This window comes from Nyctereutes procyonoides, unplaced genomic scaffold (assembly GCF_905146905.1).
Source record: "Nyctereutes procyonoides isolate TBG_1078 unplaced genomic scaffold, NYPRO_anot_genome, whole genome shotgun sequence".
NCBI lineage: Eukaryota > Metazoa > Chordata > Mammalia > Carnivora > Canidae > Nyctereutes > Nyctereutes procyonoides.
Window position 1 is genome coordinate 42,865,913 of NW_026575024.1, and position 20,758 is coordinate 42,886,670.

Consider the following 20,758-nt stretch of genomic DNA (forward strand, 5'->3'; position numbering starts at 1 on the left):
AATATTTTTGTACACAAACATAGGATTTATCATGCTTTTACTATCCTGGCTTTAGTGGAAGCAAACTTATCCTAAGATATTTTCAAAATCTACTTTTTTAGCTCCACAATAATCTGGAGGATTTTTCCATGTTGGTGCTTACAGCTGGGTTTCATTCCTTTTCAACAGCACCAGGGTGTTTTGTTGTACTGCTATACCCAAATGCCATCTTTCACAAGCCAGAGATAGACCGACTGCCTTGTACAACCGGGTCCTAACATGTGCTCCTCAGACGGATAATCGAACTGCACCACTTGGGAGCTTGTAGTGAATGCAGAGTCCCAGGTCCCACCCCAGCCCTAATTGGACGTGGTGCTGTGGTCCTCCAACCCAGGGTGGGGGGGGATAGGGGGGCAGGGTGAGTGAGGGTTTGCCAAAACACAGATTCCTGGCCCCAGCCCTGGTGGTTCTCATTCTGGGATGGATAGGGCTGGGACTCCCAGGTTTCTAGCGCATTCCCAGGTGATGCAGAGGCTTGCTTGTCCCGGGACCTCTTTGAGAGTCACAGGTCTAAAGACACACCAAATTAGGCATGACCGATACCGAACAGGAAGAAAACAGAACATTTGAATACACCAATTACCAGCAAGGAGATTGAATCAATAAACAAAAAACTCCCAACAAACACATGTCTGGGACCAGAGGGCTTCACAGGCAAACTCTACCAAGTGAGGCATGAAGACAGCACTTCGGGGGGTCTGCAAGCAGTCCTGGTTCCAATATTTTCTCTCCAAGGTTAAAAGTCCTCACTTCCTTAATGGTGGCTCACGGAATTGGGCAAGAGAGCCCCTCCTGTTCACGAAGTACACAGATGATAAAGGAAGTTGAAATGAAAAAATATCCACTCCCCGGCCCCCATCCAACAAACTGAACAAACCAAATTGCTTTCATTTTTCATCCAGTCCACATCCAGAAGTACACACATGAAACATATCCTGTAACATTCAGGTAAAAAGTGTGTTGGATCAATGAAATTCTACTCAAGCAGAATGCAGGTCTATATTATGTTCCACACATTCTAGAAAAACTGCCAGAACGTAAGAAATTCTTTTACAAGCCTCGGCATTCAGCACATAATAGGTGCTCAGTAAATAATTTTTAATGAAATAATTTTAAATGAAGGAATGAATGAACGAACGCCTACTGGCCCTGGCCCGGAGAAAAAGATTTAAGAAACAAATGTAAGGAAGAGGGCTGCTTTGGGTTTCATGCTCACGCCTGTTAGAGGGCTTTGTATCTCTTTAGGCCTTCTGTGCCATGCCAGCAGCGGGCTCCCCCAATCTCTGGCAGATCAAGCAACAAACCTGATTTCAAACCCACAGCTCATCACAACAGAAATTCACCCAGAGACCAGTTACTCCTTTCAGCAGTTATCGGAAATAACCCACTACTGTCTTAAAACATCAAACTAGGGGGGATCCCTGGGTGGCTCAGCAGTTTAGCACCTGCCTTTGGCCCAGGGCATGATCCTGGAGTCCTGGGATCGAGTCTGGCGTTGGGCTCCTGGCATGGAGCCTGCTTCTCCCTCTGCCTATGTCACTGCCTCTCTCTCTCTCTATCATGAATAAATAACTAACTAACTAACTAACTAAATAAATAAATAAAATCTTTTTTAAAAAAATAGATCTTAAAAAAAAAAAAACATCAAACTAGGGACGCCTGGGTGGCTCAGTGGTTGAGCGTCTGCCTTGGGCTCAGGTCGTGATCCCAGGGTCCTCGCATCAAGCTTCCTGCAGGGAGCCTGCTTCTCCTTCTGCCTGTGTCTCTGCCTCTCTGTGTGTGTCTCTCATGAGTAAATAAATAAAATCTTTAAGGGATCCCTGGGTGGCGCAGCGGTTTGGCGCCTGCCTTTGGCCCGGGGCGCGATCCTGGAGACCCGGGATCGAATCCCACGTCAGGCTCCCGGTGCATGGAGCCTGCTTCTCCCTCTGCCTGTGTCTCTGCCTCTCTCTCTCTCTCTGTATGACTATCGTAAATAAAAATAAAAAAAATAAAAAAAAATAAAATAAAATCTTTAAAAACAAAACAAAAAAACCCATCAAACTAAACATGTGGCGAGAGTGGCACATTTACACACCCGCCCCCCCCCAACCGCCGCAAACTCCCAGGCCCCAGGGAAGATGAGGCTTCCAGTCCTGCTCTAGGAGACCCTACCCCCTTGGGGACACAAAAAGGTGATGGGAAGTGACTGTGGACCAGGACTCTCCTGGATCCCTGCCCCCTGGCAGAAGGGAGCATGCCAGGAGCACACCTGCTTCTCCTGCATCAACAGGTCAGCTGAGCACCTTCCACAGGCAGAACACCCAGCAAGGCCCAGACAGCAAAGGCTAGAGATTCCAGAGCCTTGCATCGTCCAGACAATAGCTTGAGGATGACTGCTGCAGGATGGCTTTTCTCAGGGAGGGTGGGATGTGAGCCTGGCTGGTTGGATAGGGGACTTGCAGACACCAAGATGTATGGAAGAGAGCAGGCACCAAAAGTTCCAATTGGGGCAATTCTGGCTTTGGCACACCTGCTTCACCTCCCCTCTCTGGAAATACTACATTCATCCCTTGCTCACTGGTGCAGACGCTGTCATGCAGCAGCCTCCAGGGTGATCCTTTCTGGGCTTGAAAACAAACCCCTTCCTCCTGCAGCACCCATCCCCCCATGAACTCGGGGGTGGGTGGAAGACAAAGGTGGCCAGAGAGAATGCCTGGGCAAAGAGGACAGATGCCAAGGCCTCCCCAACTTTGGAGTCTCACCCACCTTAGTGCTCTGGAGGAAAGGTCAACCTTGCTCAGCCTGCAATGGGATACCAGGAACGGGAAAACATCATGCCCACACCAACCATCAGTAACCTACGGACACCCACACAGCAGGAGGCCTCTGAAAACCCACACATCACACATCAGCTACTTGTTCCATGAGCACTGGATAGATGTGGCTGAACCCCTCCAAACCTCAGTGTCTCTCGTGAGTAAATAAATAAATGGGGATAACATTTATACCCCCTTGTTAGGTTGCTCTGAGGATTAATGGACCCATCACCTTCAAAGGGCCCAGCACATACTAAGCACCCAGTGGAATAGAGCTCTGAGAGTTTACAGGACACAAATACGTCCTATTCATAAACTGGTTGGTGGGGACATGCATGGTATTTGTCTTTACATAGGATCTGTATATACACTTGTATTTGCATGCACTTTGGGGTTTGTTGTTTATTTTACATTGAAAGAAAAAGGGGATAATTGCTTTCAATGTAGTCATTAGGTGTCTGGCGGGAAGAAGGGTGGAGAGACCTCCTTCGCCAGCAACCCTTTTGAACATTGTACCCTATGGGCTCTGACCTCATCCAAAAAATACTGCATTGGGTTATCCAAAAGCGTTTCTTCTCCTCAAATTGTCTTTCCTATTACCAAAATCAAGCTTCAAATCACACACCTCCAAAGAAAATTCTTTGCTACTGGTGCTTTCTCCTTGCTTTCCATGCCTTAGCTACGTGCTCCATTATTAATACAAACATGAACTTTAGCAAGAAGCTCCTTGTGGGAGTGAGTATTTAGGGCAGCCTCCTTGGGAGGCAACGTGGCCATGCCCATCAAAGACTGTTGTTTGTCTACCCTCTGGCCCACTTTAGGGAAATTATCTACAGAAAGACTCACACAGGTAGACAAAAGATGTATAAGAATATTCATGGCAGGGATCCCTGGGTGGCGCAGTGGTTTAGCGCCTGCCTTTGGCCCAGGGCGCGATCCTGGAGACCCGGGATCGAATCCCACGTCGGGCTCCTGGTGCATGGAGCCTGCTTCTCCCTCTGCCTATGTCTCTGCCTCTCTCTCTCTCTGTGTGTGACTATCATAAATAAATAAAAATTTTTAAAAAAAGAATATTCATGGCAGTCTGACATTTTAAAAAGGAAGGAAGGAAGGAAGGAAGGAAGGAAGGAAGGAAGGAAGGAAGGAAGGAAAGAAAAGTCTGAGAATGGAAACAAGTTGCTTAGTTGGGACAAGGGGAAATGATGGTGCCTCCACATTTGAAATTGATATAATCTCTTATTAAAAAATGCTCTGACAATTATTTAAGAGGTGTGTCTACCCGTGCAGATATAATACAGTGTCCAAGATATATATGACATGAAAAAAGCAGTGTATATTAACAACTTCTGGGAGAAAAACTTAAATGGTGGTTTGCTTTCAGTGTGGAACTGGGGCTTGGCAGGGGAGGAAGGCTTACTTCTTTTCCCTTTCATATTACTTTTTCAGCTAAAAGGGAAGCCAGAATGAAATAGAGCAGGGACAGCCTGATGAGTGAAGGAGGTGATCCCACCACACAACCCTTCAACTCCCTAGGGGTGGAGTTTACTTTCTTTTTTTCCTACCATCTGCCCCACTCCAAAATTCTCCCAATCGGCATTTCCCCCCTTCCCCCCTACCAGTCAATCCTACCTGGTGGCTCCAAACAAAGACACCATTGTTTCCTCTTCTTCAATCAAGATGGGATTTGTTTGCCTTCCTGGCCCTCTCAATGTGGCCGATGGAAGATCAGGCCAGAGGGCGTCTCAGGGGTGGGGCAGATACTAACTTCAGCTTTGACCCGCGCCCCCTCCCCACTTCCCGGCCCTCGAATCTACATTCCTCAGCTTCTCTCTCTGGAACCTAGAAGCTAGCACAGGTATGGCAGGCGCCTTGAACGGGCTTCTTTATTCCAGAGTCATAAAGTTATGACTAACGTGGGTGCTACCTCATGGCACAACCCCATAAAGTCTGAGCTGGGGACCCCACAGGTGTGTGTGCCCTTTACAGCTCTCCCCCTAAGAAACAAATCATTTCCTTCCAAGGGTGGCCAATCCTAGGATGCATCCTGGTTGGTTCAACCTAAACATTTAAACAAATCCAAAAGAATTGCCTCTAAAAAAACAGGCCCATGATGTTTTTCCCGGGCAGCAAACTGAATATCCATTTGTTTCTTTAAAGCTCATGGCCCCCTCTCTCTATTTTTTAAAATATTTTATTTATCTATCTATCTATCTATCTATCTATCTATCTATCTATTTATTTATTTATTTATGAAAGAGGCAGAGACACAGGCAGAGGGAGAAGCAGACTCCCCACAGGGATCCCGAAGTGGGACTCGATCCCAGGACCCTGGGATAACGCCCTGAGCCCAAGGCAGTTAGTCGCTCAACCACTGAGCCAGCCAGGCATCCCTGCCTCTCTCTCTCTCTCTCTCTTTCTCTTTTTTTTTTTTTTTTTGCCTCTCTCTATTTTGACCATAATCTCCCACACTAGCCTTAGTGGACCTGTCAATCCCACTCAAATACAGCAGTTTCCTCCACTATGTGTGTGGTGGCTGCTGCCAGTCCCTTTGCAGACCCTGTTTCTGAGGCACTTCATTCTGCATCTACCATGTGTGTTGCTAACAGCTCCCGGCAGTCCCCTTCTCCAAGGAATGGGCACGGGCAACTGACCTCCCAGCCCAGGGGAGTGGCTGCCCTCAGCCAATATCTGATGGCATCGAAATGTCCCCACTTGCCTATAGTGCCATTCACACTAGAGAACGCCCAGGGGACCAGACTAAGGCCACATCTCTGCTCACCCCCTGCCCCTGCCCTATCCTGCTCCCCTCCCCCACCCCATTCACAGGTTTCCTCTGACAGCCCTCCCCCAAGAAATCATTTTATAAGAATCACCAGCTCAGAAGCTGCTTCTAGGGAACCTGATCCAAGACAGTCTGGATTGAAAAAAGCCCCTTGTTTGCTCGCTGATCTATTTTTACAAATCATTAAGTGTTTTTGGTGCATCAGTTTCTGTTTTCCAACCTTGAATCAGATGTCATTTGACTAACATCTCCTCTCCCCATCTCTCTCTCTCTCACACACACACACACACAAACACACACCCTCTGAGTTACTTTTTTCGGTGAAGTCATCCAAAAAAAAATCTTAATCTTTTCTTTCATCCACTTGGATATTAAGGTAAGACATTTACAGGCTCTGGTTTCCCTGGGTCTCTTTCAAGAGGTCTCCTGGTATTCTGAGTCTTTCCTTAGATGCCCTGTCCCTCTCAGCACAGGACAGGAGATGTGGGGGAGGAGAGGTTCATCCTGGCTCTCTGTGCCACTCGCTTTGCCCACTGCATGGATACTGATCTCAGGTCAGGCTTTCAATCAGTCATGACTGGTGTAATCAGACTGTAAACAAATGTAGCCTTCACTCAACTGTGTCTACCGTATTTGTGTTCACACATCTTTGCTTCTGCTCTAAATACATTTACTTGTTATCGTCAATAGCAAAAAATCCAACCTTCATAGCTTAATCAAGACCCAATTCGCAGAATTCTGGTAAGATCTTTGGAACCAGTGAGGTTGTTTGCACAAACTTTAAAAATGTGGAGAATCCCAAATTTTTGACCTTTTAACTGATTAACTGTTTTGTGTAGAGCTCACCAGGATGCTGTGGTGGGTCCTCCAGCTGCTGGCATGACCACACCCCCAGAGCCAGGACTCCTTTTTCAGTTTGCTGAAGCCCTTTGCTCCTCATTTTGGTCCCTTATTACCTGGAGGCACATCTCCAGCAGCAAATAAGCCCAAGGCAGGAAAAACAGGTTCAAGATATTTCTGTAATTCTACTTGTTGATCACTTTAAAAGTCAAAACTATGATTGAAAATTTTTTAAATCGTTATCTCTAGATTCGATCTTTTTTTTTCTCTAGATTAGATCTTACAGGCTATGCTATCCAACAGAAATTAAAATGCAAGCCATTTTGTAATCTCACAATGCCCAATAGCCTCATTAAAATAAGTAAAAAGCGGAGCACCTGGGTGGCTCAGCTAGTTAAGTATCGACTCTTGATTTTGACTCAGGTCATGATCTCTCAGGGTCCAAGCCCCGCATCGGGACTTCACGGTGGGTGGGTGTAGAACCTGCTTAAGATTCTCCCTCTGCCTCTGCCCCTCCCTCCCCACTCCTCACCCCCCTTATGCATGCATTTTCTCTCTCTAAAAAGAGGTACAAAGAAGGACTCCTGGGTGGCTCAGCAGTTAAGCATCTGCCTTTGGCTCAGGGCGTATCCTGGGATCAAGTTCCCCCCCTTCTGCTTCTCCCTCTGCCCCTGTCTCTGCCTCTCTCTCTCTGTGTGTCTCTCATGAATACATAAGTAAAATCTTTTTTAAAAGGTTAAGTAAAAATAAGTAAAAAGAAAACAGATGCAATTTTAATGATATATTTTGTTTAACCCACCGTCTTCAAAATATTAGCATTCCAGCGTGGAATCAACATTAAATACTGAGGTGTTTTACATTCTTAATTTGCATTCAATCTTCAAAATCTGGCGTTGGTTTTACGCGTAACAGCACATCTCAGCCGGACCAGCAGCAGGTTGGGGGCTTGGAGGCTACCTGTGGCCGGGCCTGCTGTGGCTGGGATGGCTGCATTTTCCCCCTCTTAGATGCCCCCCTTCATGGGTAAACTGTGGAAAACACTAGGTGGAAGACATTATGATTCATCAACTTCAGTAACTTTCAGCCGCTCTATGAGTCACTAGGAATGTCACCTTTGAGGAGAAAGAGATGGAGGAGCTCAGTCAGGAGTCTGAGTCTTCCTCGCTCACTGAATGGGTATGTTGGCGCCACCAAACACGCACACTTGGGCTTCTGTGCAACCTGCTCACTGCCAGGCTGCAGGGCGAAGTCTGTGCCACGCCTGAGTGTCCCCTCACCTCACATTCTTGCAGAGCAAGTAAGCTTCTAGTAACTGGAATGGGGCGGGCTGGTGAGCCCCCAGCCTCAGGGAGAAAACTGAGTGAGGAAGGCACTGGGAGGTGAAGGGGACAGAGAAGGGGACTGACAAAATGGAAAACTGTGAACTCCAGCACGGAGCTGGTTCTCAACTCCACCACCTATGGTTATTTGACCACCCTGAGCCTCGTCTCCTTATCTGTGAGGTGGGGCTTGTGAACTCCTTGGGGTTGAGATAGCAGGATAAATGCTGAGGGCCTGGCATGAAGGCAAGTGACTACTCGCAGCTTGCTGCCATCTGAAGAAGCTGTGTCACCCTCTGCAGAGACTCCCAGTCTCTGCCAAGCCATCTTCCTCACTTGCTCACTCCCCAGCCTTCCACTGGGTCACCTCAGTTCCAGGAAAGTCGGTGGCTTCCTGCATCTCGCTGCTGGGGGGGAAGAGGTGCCTAGGAAATGAGGCCCCAGGATGGATGCCCATCAAGGAGGGATGGGAGTTGCTGGATAAATACCCCAGCTTCATCATCCCTGGAGCAATTCTCTGGTGCATTCTATGTGGTTCTCCAGGGCATCCCCAGTGGGGTTGAGCCCCAGTTACTCACAGTGATATCCTGCTCATTAGCTTGCTCCTATTGGCTGTCTCCCCCCCTCCCCTCTGTAACTCTCCACAGGGCCTCCTGAGATCACCTTCCAAATAAACTGCTTACAATCAAATCCTTAGGTCAGGGTCTGCAACCCAAACTCAGACACTTGGCATTTGCGAGGCCCTTCCTCCTTCTATCTAGCTATGGAGATCTGGCTCATCCTTTAAGACTGGCCAAAAGGACACCTCTGAGAAGTCTCTCTGGTGCCCTGGCAGAAACAATGCACTTGCCAAGCCCCCCAGAGGCTTGGGCTACTTTTTCTTGCTTAACACCTCTGCAGTTTTTTCTCCTGTGACAGTCGGATGTCTGAGTTATTTCACCCCATGCTGGCTGAGCTCTCCATGAGCACAGAGGGGAATCCTAGGGCCTGTCACATAGCAGGGTCTCAGGAAACCTCTGCCAATTATTTGAATGTTTACTACTAATAATAGTTAATATTTACTAAGTGCTTATGATGTATGAAGCACTTTATATGCAATTATTATCCTGAAACCACACAACCATTATTTTCGGTGATCGGTACTAAACCTATGCCCACTTTAGAAATGGACAAACTAAGATACCCCCCCCCAAAAAAAAAAGATTTAAAAAATCGAGACAAGGTTGCACAATCAGCTAGCTCTGATCTGTAGTTTTTAAGCACAGTGCAACTGACTCAACCTGCAAACTCTTCTCAGAGAAGCAGTCAGTCCCTGATATTTCCATTAACAGAGTCAACTCAGTCACAGATGAGGCAGCCCCATGGGCTCAGTGCTTTACTCCAATCAGCCGGCAATGACCCCTGAGCCCACTTCACTTTGTCTTAAAGGTCAGGGTCAGGGGGTAATCACTGCGCCCACCAGGCAAAGAGTTTCAGGAGAAGCAGGCCACGTCCTCAAGAACATCTTCAGACAGAGATGGAAAGCCAAGAAACACTCCAGGACAGCCAGTGACAGATGACTGAGTGAGGAGTCCCCAACTTCCTCCAGCCCCTTGGGTCGGCTGTGTTTGAGCCCAGCCACTTGATGGATCCACTGATAGCCTTGGACCTTCCACCACATACAGGACTCCCCACATCCTACAGAACGCTCCACCTGCCCCCCCTCAGGATGCTCTACCACCCACAGGACCCCTGGCCCACCACTAAGTATTCTCCTTGTGCCACCCTAAGGAGCTAGCCTGGCCACACAGAGATCAAACTTTCACTGATTCCCTGGTGCTAGGGACTAATAAAGAAGCTTTACAGCCAGACCCAGAAGAGTACACACTATATGATTCCATTTCTACCATGCTCAAAACCAGACAGTCATCCATGCTGTTACAAGTCACACTAGTCGTGCCTCTTGGAGGAAAGGTGACAGCGACAGAGGGAGAAGCCGTGACTTCTGGGGGCTGGAAGTATGGCAGTCCCCCTTATCAGTGGCTTTGTTTTCAGCGATTTCAGTTATCCATGGTCAACCGCAGCCCAGAAGCAGATGATCCTCCTTCTAACGTATCATTAGAAGGTCAGTAGCCTAACATTACATCACAATGTCTGCGTCACTCACCCCGCTTCATCTCATCTTGCAGGCATTTTATCACCTCACATCATCACAAGAAGAAGGGGGAGTTTGGTATAATAAGATATTTTGAGAAAGAGAGACCACATTCACTTAAATTTTATTACAATATACTGCTATAATTGTTCTATTTTATTACCAGTTATTGTTGTTAATCGCTTGCTATGCCTAATATGTAAATTAAACTTGATCATAGGTGTGTGTATATATATACGTATATATATGAAAAAGCATAGAATATATAGGGTTTGGCACTACCTGGGATTTCAGACATCCACCGAAGTCTTGGAATGTATCCCCGTGGATAAGGGGGACTGCTGTATTCTGTTTCTGGATCTCAGTGCTAGTTACGTGGGTGTGTTCATTTTGTGAAAATTCCTAAACTTGTCAAACTGTACATTTATGATCTGTGTGCTCCTCTGGATGCATGCTACATTCAAATGAAAAATCCACTTGAGAAAAGGTTTCTTAAAAGGAAAAAGAAACTCTTGGGTGTGCCAGCCCACTCTCTCAGGTGGATGACACTCTGGCCTGGGAAACAGCTCCTGGCCAGCACAAAACAGTGTGATAAGAGCTATAAAAGAAATCTGAATACGGAGGATCAGAGAGGGGGGCCCTGTGTGAGAATTAAAGAACAGGGAACTCCATCTGGAGGGAGGAGTGGACACTTTCCTATCCCAAGATGCCAAAGGAAACCCCAAACTCTGAAAGGGTTTAAGGATCAGGAGACTATAGATAATAAATGCTATGGGACTATCGGGAGAATGGGTCATGACCAGGACGGGGTTGAATGGTTAGGAAGGGATGGGTTTAAATGAGACGAAATGGGATAGGATAGGATGGGACAGGACAGGACGGGGATTTGAAGATGCAACTCAGATTGTAAGGAGCTTTACATGAAGCCCATCAAGATGAGGAGTCTGGATTTCATCTGACCCAGAGTTGAAGATTTTTCAGCAAGGAAATGGCATCCTTAGAATCATCCTCCAAAGAGCCCTCTTTTCAAGTGGGCCTCAAAGGAGAGCCTTTGAGGAACTGTGGACCTCAAAGGGCAGCCTAAAGGTCAGATGTTTCCAAATGACAGCTAAAGAGGCCTTAACTAGTCAGGGGGCTGGGAGAGAGATCAATGGGCACCTCTAGGATTCTCTGTAAACTGAGCTGGTAAGGACCCAGATCCATGCTTTGTAAGTCAGGAAACTGAGCAAGAAATGAAGGGAGGAAGACACTTGCCAGCCTCACATACGAGCCGAACATTTCCTTCTCTTTTTGAGCTCTTAGGAAATCATTCTGAGACAGGCTTGCATCCCAACAAAGGAGCAGAAGACACCACCAGTGGCATGAGAACCCACACTAGCAGTCAGTTGGATGAGGGCTGAGCTATGCCCCCAGCCTTGCGTCCAACTTCACAAATCCTCAGAACACTCCCAGCCAGTGATCTGTCTTGAGTGGTCCTAGAACTTGGACCATTACCACATCTTACAGAGGTGAATGAAAACTGTCAGAAAAGAGGCTTGCCGGGCACAAGGTGACTCAGCTGGTGCTGGCACAACCAGGAGGTGAGCCCAGAGGTGCTGGCCTCAAATGCCCCCAGCCTTCAATCTTTCCTGAAATTCGATACCGCCCCAAGCTCTTGATCTGGTTCTTTGGTGGTGAAGGAGCAGGAACTCCATTGGCCAGGAGGACAAAAGCAGCCGCGAAGTACACGCCCCCTTCCTCACCTGTATGCGTGCGGACGTGCCTCTTCAGGTCAAAGGTGTCATTGAAACCCTTGCCACAGAAGGTGCACAGGTGCCTCTTCACCTGGTTGTGGCACTTGAGGTGGCGGTTGAGCATGCGCTGCAGGCGGAAGCCCTTGCCGCACAGATCACAGTTGTGGGCCGCTGGGTCGCTGCACGTGCCTGTGGTGAACTGGGACAGGGAGAGAGAGAGGGTGAGGGTCCTGGTGCAGAGTGGGCACACCAGGTGGGCTCAGCCTGGGAATGCACCTCCCTATGTCTCCAGGCTTGCCCAGCCTGGGGTTCCTGACTCCTAACACTTCCCAGAGGGTCTTCTTGGCTTTGGGGAAGGCGAGAGAAACAACCGGCAGCTTTCCCCAGCATTGATTCTCCCCTTCTTCCTCAGAATAGACTTCTGATTTCTGGGTCCAACAGCCCCCAGCTAAATGTCTACACTTGCCAGCCTGACAGCAAGTCCCTAATGAAATATACTCCTTCCATAGGGGAAGGTGGTGCCCTCATTCTCCTTTACTCCTTCCCGCTGGCTAGAACTCCAGCAGCCAGCCTGGACGATTGAGAGGAGGGCCAGGGCTGAGGAGGAAGAGCAGAAAGGAGTCCAGGTCCTGGAGACGTCGGGGAGCCTGTCCTACAGAGTCCCCAAAGACAGACACAGTCAATTCCCTCCTCCCTGCCTGCATGCTGCTCCATCCATCAAGAGATGGAAACCATTTCCTCTCCCCTGGGATCTGGGCAGGGCCTGTGTAAATTCTAGGTCTTAAGAGACTTAGCAGCTGGGGCACCCGGGTGGCTTAGTCAGTGGAGCATCCGACTTGATCTCAGTTCAGGTCATGATCTCAGGGTTGTGAGATTGAGACGGTCTCCTTGTGGCCCCCTGCTGAGCAAGCATGGGGCCTCCTTGGGATTCTCTCTCCTTCTCTCTCTGCCCCCTCCCCCAGCTCATGCACATTCTGCTATCTCTCTGTAAAACCAAAACCAACACAAAAAAGACTTTAAAGTTTCCACACATTCCCTCTTGGAAGCCAGCTGCCATGTAAGACATCCGATGCTTCGAGGAAGTCCAAGCAGCCATGTGGAGGGCAAGGCCACTCAGAGGGGCACTGAGGAGCCAGCTAAAACCTCTGTGGCCTTCCAGCTCAGCCCATGGCTGCCAGCCCCTAAGTGGCTCCCGCCACTCCTCCCAGGGTAGAACTGCCTTGCCGGGCCATGCTTCAGCTTCTAACCCACCAGAGTATGAACAAACAAAATGATCATTTTGGAGCGAGCCTTGGTCAGCATCCCACAGCTTCCAAACCCCAGGCCCTGGGCTTCTGGTCCCATGTTCCCTTGACCATGTTAGCAGCCTCTAAGGAAGAAAAAGGAATCTATAAGTAAGTGGTGAAAACACCAGATCTGATATATTTATCAAAGGTTTCCAAGCTACCAAATCAAATCCTTTAGAAGCTTGATCCAATTGCTCTGCTATTTACAAAAGGGCCTAATAACTTTATTTTCATACACACATCATTAACAGGAAGAGTTGGTCATTGCCTGCCTCAACACCTCCATCACCACCAACACCCTTCTGCTTCCCTCCCCCCTCAGTATTGCCCCCCCACTAAGACCCAGCTCAACTGTTCCCTCCCTGATGCAGCTTCTCCAACTACTGCAGCTAGCTTCTTGCCCAAACTGTTGTCTGTATCCCTCAGACGAGGGCCCTCAAACCCTCGTGTGTGCATGAATTCCCTGGGGGTCTTGTTAAAATGCAGGTTCTGATTCAGGAGGTGTGGTGGAATCTAGATGCTGTGTCTCTAACCAGCTCCCAGGAGAGGCCACTAGGGCATGGATGGTACTGAAGATGTGAAGCTCAAGTACTGGCCCACACACAGTTTGGTACTTTATTCCACTCGTTCCAGAGGGTTCCATCATGCACAGATGTTTCCTCAGCGTTCTTCTTGTTTCCTCAACTAAATGCCTTTTGCAGAAGTTAGCAAGTGTTTGTGCACATTCCTGCTCCCCATGCCCCAAGCTCAGACTTGGGCTGGTGCATAAAAGAATGTTGATGGGCAGTGGCTCACAAGTGGCAAAATACAAAGAGACTCAGGGAAGGCAAAGGACCCCAGAACACAGTTACTCAGTCGGCCTCTTCATCTGCATGGAGCTTAACGTGTCTCAGGTGGCATATGGAGTGCCCAATCGGCAGCAGGCCCTGTGCTCAGAGCTGGAGGCAGTACAGTCACGAGGATGACTTATCCCCAGGATACTGCCAGTCTATTGGGGTAGCAGATTGGTCAAAAGGCCTCCGACATCTGGACAATGGACAACTCAGAGAGGGACCTACTGCACATGTATAGGGTGTGAGGGCAGGTGCTTCCAAGGAAGTGAGCCCCTTAGCCAGGCAAAGATGAGGAGGAAGAGAATGACAATGGCAAAGAGTAATTCCAGAAAAGGGCAGTGGGAAACGGAGGACTGTGTGTGGTTCCATAGGGCTAGCCTGAGCCCAAGAAAGTAGTTAAGGAAGAGAGGGTAGTATCCTCTGTGGGGCTCTACCTCAGGGCTCTATAGAAACTCAGCTCTATTCAAAAGGCAGAGTGGGCATGAGAAGGCACAGAGGAGTTGGGTTGTTGAGTGGTGGCTAGATATCCTCGGCCTCCAACTGCTCACATCCCACCTCTGCCCTGCAAGCCCACAGGTGTAGGGCCTGGCACTCATCCTGAGGGAGACCCAGATGAGCCCAAGGCTTTCCTATTTCTGTCACCAGGTCAGGGCAGGTCTTCGCCTTGCCCAAAAGTCCCCATTCTGGGGACTGAAGCCCTTGAAAGGATGTGAAAAGACTAAATAAGACCCAGGGCACCTGGGTGGCTCAGCTGGCTAAGTGTCTGCCTTTGGCTAAGGTCCTGATTCCAGAATCCTGGGATCCAGCCCTGCATCAGGCTCCCTGCTCATCAGGGAGTCTGCTTCTTCCGCTCCCTCTGCTCCTCCCCACTGATCGTGATCATGCTCTCTCTCTCTCTCTCTCTCTCTCAAATAAATAAATAAATAATAAATAAATAAATAATAAATAAATAATAAAAAGACTAAATATGACCCAAGTCTTGGCAACTGAATATACCCGGAGCTTCTCAAGGCCAGTCTACACAGGAGAAAGGTCACTGAGAGCTGGTGAGTGCCTAATAAAACAGAACATAGACAACCGATCCAGATAATGTGATTACGAACATGGAGAAAGCTAGACCTGTACTCCTGCAGAACATTCTCAAAGACTTGCAAACTTGTAGTCCAAACCCGAACTCCTGTTGACTTGAAGCCTTTTGGTCAATTCCTATTTTTAAAATGCTCTACACGTAAAATGGATACCTTCTATTACAGCCCCAGATGAAAACCTCCAATCACTGGCACTATTTTGTTTGAAAAGAAACATCTTGAAGGGTAGAGAGAAAGGAGGTGGGACACCTGGGTGGCTCAAGCAGTTGAGCATCTGCCTTCAGCTCAGGGCGTGATCCTGAAGTCCAGGGATCAAGTCCCATGTCGGGCTCCCTGCATGGAGCCTGCTTCTCCCTCTGCCTATGTCTCTGCCTCTCTGTGTGTGTGTGTCTCTCATGAATAAATAAGTAAAATCTTAAAAAAAAGAGAGAGAAAAGAAAGAAAGAAAAGAAAAGAAAGGAGGTTAGTGACAATTTAAGGGAGTGCAGGGCCAATAGATCATCTGACCAAGATGATACACAAAGTCTTTTTACACAGGGGAGAACATGAGAACAGGGGAGGAGACTGGGAACTAAGCCTCCCCCCTGCCCCCACCCCAGTCCCAGGGAGAGTTTTCCTCTGGTTTTCTCGGAACACAAATAGAAACTCCCCACGTGTGCTTCAACAAAGGCAATTTTTCCATTTCTCCACCTTCGTATACATCTCCATTGCACAGAATAGAAAACTGAGCCAGCACCAGGGGGCTCATTAGGGAATTTCCCCAAGGTGCATCCTCCAACCCATGAAGGACTGTTTGCCACCTCCCTCTCTCTATGACAATCCAGCATCCAGACATCAACAAACTATATTTGAAGCCTTAAAAGGGCCCTATTGAAAGACATAAGGTTAATTACATGGCAAAAGACCATGGCTGATGAAGTCAGCTTCTGCCAGACTATTTCAATTCTCGGAAAGGAAGGAATATTTATAGGACAAATTCCTAAATGTGAGATTTATTCCAGAGTGTATTTCACATATCTGTAATGGCAAAAATTCTGTCTATAATAGCAAAAGACCAGGAACTACCTCTATGTCCATCAATAGGGGCTTTATCAAGACGTAGAACCATATCATTAAAGCAGCTAGCAAAAGGAAACAGTTATCAGCTGTCAGACACGTGATCCAGGCCAGTCAAACCCCCAGAGGGTTCCAATCGGCTGCCATCTGACCACAACCACAAGAGAAACAGCAGGCAAGAATGGCCCAGCTAAGCCCAGTCATTCCACAGAGCTGGAATACAGAATGATAAATTAAGCTGCGAAATGTGGGGTTATTTGTGAAAGAGCCATAGGGAACTGAATAATAAGAAATGTATTACATTCTCTCCAGAGCACCAGACCTGCCACGTTTCCTAAGGTTCTCTTCCAGGATGGGCCAAAGGATACAGACAGCACATCTGATGTCTGGAATGACATCCCACGGGTCAGAGCACCAGCAATCCCTCCCCGGGTCACAAGTTGGCTCTCTGGGCCAGTTCTGCAATGTCTATAGAGGTTTATACCTAACACCGGACCCCCTAAAAGTTCAAAATAAGGTTAACCAATCTTACCTTGTTATACTACTTTCCAAGTAGTCGACCCAAACTAGTTACATCTTGGGCATCTTAGTTCCAAAATGAGAGAGGAATGAACAGAAAAGGGATGCTGAGGATCAAGTAAAACCTACACCTGCCATCACCGATTTGCGTGATGTCATAGAATATCCCTGAGCCACAATTTCCCACATATAAATAGGATAAAATGGCAGGGTGCCTGGCTGGCTCAGTCAGTGGAGCATGAGACTCTTGATCTCAGGAACATGAGTTCGAGACCCACACTGGGTGTAGAGATTACTCTGTTAAAAAATGATAAAATGGGGGATGCCTGGGTGGCTCAGCGGTTGAGCGTTTGCCTTTTGCTCAGGGTATGATCCCGGGATCCGATATAGAGTCCCACATCGGGCTCCCTGCATGGAGCCTGCTTCTCCCCTGCCTGTGTCTCTGCCTCTCTGTGTCTCTCATGAATAAATAAATAAAACCTTAAAAAAAGAAAAGGAAAGAAAGAAAGAAAGAAAGAAAGAAAGAAAGAAAGAAAGAAAGAAAGAAAGAAAGAAAAAGAAAGAAAGGCTACTTAAAAAGGACCTCAAGGGGGCGCCTGGGTGGCACAATCAATTAAGCAACGAACTCAGTTTCGGCTTTCAGGCAGGGTCACCATCTCAGGGTCCTGAGGTCACCAGGAGCCAGACTCCATGCTCAGTGCAGTCTGCTTATAGCTCGTTCTACCCCTCCCACTCATTCTCTCTTTCTCAAATAAAATAAATAAATCTTTTCTTTAAAAAAAAAAAAAAGGACCTGGAGGTCAATAACTCTTAGAGTTTGACCACCTCCAAAGTTCTGTGATCCTAATAAAAGATAATTGGTCAAAATCCCTTGAATCCCTTGTTTCTCTGTTGGCCTTTTGAGTTTTCTCTCTCTGATGGAAAAAAGGGGAACTGATCTTCAGTATGAGCTGACAACCCCCAGTCCTTCACCCATGACCCTGAAATCCAAAAAGCTCTGAAAACCAACAGTCTCACGTATCTCCCTTTGGAAATAAAACTGGACGTGAGCAGACGTGGAGCTATGCAGATTTCATCCCATTTGGTGTCAATATTCATGTGTTTTGATATGGAAATTACTAATGTGTTTAATTATAGGGTACTGTTCCAGACCTACTGGGGGTGGTATAGACACCACGCTACCTTCTGGAAAAGCTTCACCGTTAATCCAAAATTAACACTTCGAAAGAGGCTTATTAATGAAATGGATGGTGGGAGGTGACATAGGTCTGGAGATTAATTCAGGGCAGGAAAGATGAAGAGAGGCCGAGTGATTATCTAACTACATGGCTTGCTATTCTGTTTTCTGCAGGATCTTGACTTTCATTTTAAAAAACACACAAGGTTCCCCTCTAGTTCTTCCAAAAAAACAGGTCTTTGCAGCAAAAACAAAACAATCATTGTATCAGGGCTGCCAAAAACTGCAGGAGTGTCTGGGGAGGTAGGGACCTTAGCTGGCCCTCTGACCAACTTCCAAGCTGGCTAAGGTCACTTACCTATCAAACTTCTAAAGAAAAAAAAAAATCCTTTATTTTCTGTTGATACTTCCACCAGACAAGTTTATTAAATTATTAATGGTCCTATTTCCTGTGGGAGAGTACTGTGAAGGTGGTGGCCATTTGGATAAGATTTCCACTGACACATTTGTATGCTTCAGCATTAAAACATGCTAAGCTAGGGGCACCTAGCTGGCTCAGTTGGTAGAGCACGGGACTCTTGATCTTGGGGTCATGAGTTGGAGCCCCATGGTGGGCACAGAGATTACTTAAAACAAACAAACAAACAAACATGCTAAGCATATTGCCCGATTCCCTTGGGGAAAAAAAATCCCCTCTTGCTCCATGTGCCACTTCTTTGGGATTCACAACTCTACTATAGGGTAGAATGGAGAACCTTCTCAAATGCAGAGATAATGAAGAGAACATGTCCCTATAATCCAGAAAATAAATGAGGCTCCAAGAGATCTAACCTGCCCTTGTAGGTTACATGACTTGTAGGTGCCCACACTGAAATTTTGGGTGTGGCCTATTGTCCACAGAACTAGGGCCTACAGCCCCCTGGACAGGTCCATGGGTCTGGACATGATATGGGGGAGAGAGAGGGGATAAATCCTACTGTTTCTCATATCATGGTGAGAAACAGCTTCCAGTCAGACTGTCAAGGCTAATGGCTAAAGAGTCAAAGATACCTCCCCCACAGTGTAATACAACAACCCTAAAACAGTGAGGATCCTTGGGTGGGGTTTTGCTACTAAAAACTGTGCCAAATTCAATGAAACCTCTCTGGGTTTTCCCCTTCATTCCTTGAAAATGAAGGGATTGGACCACACAAGCTTTAACGGTTCGCTGGATGGACACTCTTCAAGGCATCTATTCCTACTTTTTCTGGTGGACCTTCTTGTACTGCAGAGGCTAAAAAGCTACAAACTACATTTCCCAGACTCCCTTGTAGCTATAGGTTTTAGATGTGATTTGGGTGCACTATCAGGAGATTTGTATTTGGGCCTGAGTTAATGGGGCAGAGGCAGATGCATGGCAATTACTCTATACTCTGCATTAGCAGCAGCAGCGTGATGCAGGAGCAGGCAGCCAGAGAGGCTGTAAGTGTAGCTTCCTTGGTGGGCCGGTTCTGCAGTGCGGCTCTGGGATTATATTCTGGTCTATCTTTAGTCCATTTATTAACCTATCATTAACCAGGCTCAGCTGGAGCTAACTACAATGGATTCTGTTGTCTGCCACTAAACCTACTTCACCTGTGTTCAAATGAAAAGCCAGTGCAATTCAGTTACATAGTTCTCCTATTCCTTTTCCCCCTTTTAATTAATTTAGTCTTTTTTGAGCACCTATTCTAGATATTTCCCAGATCTACGTTCTCTTCTCTCTCTTTTTTTTTTAACATTTATTTATTTATGATAGACACAGAGAGAGAGAGGCAGAGGGAGAAGCAGGCCCCATGCCGGGAGCCCGACGCAGGACTTGATCCCGGGGCCTCCAGGATCGTGCCCTGGGCCAAAGGCAGGCGCCAAACCGCTGAGCCACCGAGGGATCCCTATGTTCTCTTCTTACTTCCCATTTTCCTCCAAATGTGTTATTGACATCCAGGGAGTGCTGGCTCCTCCTTTCCCGCCTATACTTCTGTTCTATGTTGACCTATGTCCTCCTATGAGTCAGACATTACTGTACCAGGTGCTGGGGATACAAGCCCGGTAGGAATGTTCTCTGCCGTCGGTAGGTCTAGAGTCAAGAAGAAGAGTCTGGTCAGCCAAATGTCAGGCACATGGTCAGTGAGTTATAATGGGGGTGGGGGTGAGGGGCATCCAATTCAGTCTCGGGAGAAAAAAGACAATAGGCAAGGACTTAGGGACAGAGCTTATATTCTCCTCCAAATATCAAACGGATGAGTTTTTAAAAACTGCTAAAATCCGTGATTCGCAACAATGTTTTAAAAATAAACAAGTTGGCCACTGCTGTAGAATTCTGGTGAATCAACAGGTTAGCTTGAAAACTGGTAAACAAGGGAATCTTATTTGGCCTTTCCTAAATGAACTGTCATACTGGGAACCAAACAACAGATGAGGGGAAGTATATCTCTAAACAAGATTATCAGCTCAGAAATGAAGGACAGAATATCACAACCCCTAATAACCTAAAATAATTAGACCGAGTATCAATCGCTGCAATCACAAGGAGACACCCAATTATTGCTTTCTTCTTGATGTTAATAGTTGACCCTCCCCCCTCGACACACTTTTGAACTAAAATGAATATACCTGATCAAATATCTAAAGCAGTGTTGTCCAATTGAACTTTCTGCATTGATAGAAATGTTCTAATCTGTTCTGTCCAATACAGTAAGCCACTGGTCACACATGGTCACTGGGCACCTGAAATGTGGCTTGTGCAACTGAGGAACTTAATTTTTAATTTTGCTTGGTTTAAATTTAAATAGTCACATGTAATTTTGGCTGCCGTAGTGGATAGTGCAGCTGCAGAACCAACTACCCATTTAGAGAAAACACAGAAGATCAAGGAGCATTAGATTCTGATGTGATGCATTCCTCAAAATCCAGATTGTTAGCAACTCTCCAGGCAAAATTACTCATCTCTTTAATAATTAGCTTGTAAGGACACATAAAAGAGATAGAGGGAACATGGACAAATTACAAGAGACCTGAAAGACATGTCAATCAATTACAATATTAGACACTGTGTGGACCTGATTCAGCAAACTGAAAAAAAAAAAAAAACAAATTTACAAGACGATTAGCAATGTGAACATCGCTGTGAATGTAT

At 46.9% G+C, this 20,758-nt stretch overlaps 1 protein-coding gene across 1 annotated transcript in view; it reads right to left on the minus strand.

Moving 5' to 3' along the window:
• Window positions 1–20,758, minus strand: part of OVOL2 (ovo like zinc finger 2) — a 28,873-nt gene that overhangs the window by 2,781 nt on the left and 5,334 nt on the right. Inside the window, exon 3 of the mRNA XM_055305534.1 lies at window positions 11,655–11,844. Coding sequence (XP_055161509.1) covers window positions 11,655–11,844 — 190 coding nt within the window. The remainder of the gene's footprint in view (window positions 1–11,654; window positions 11,845–20,758) is intronic.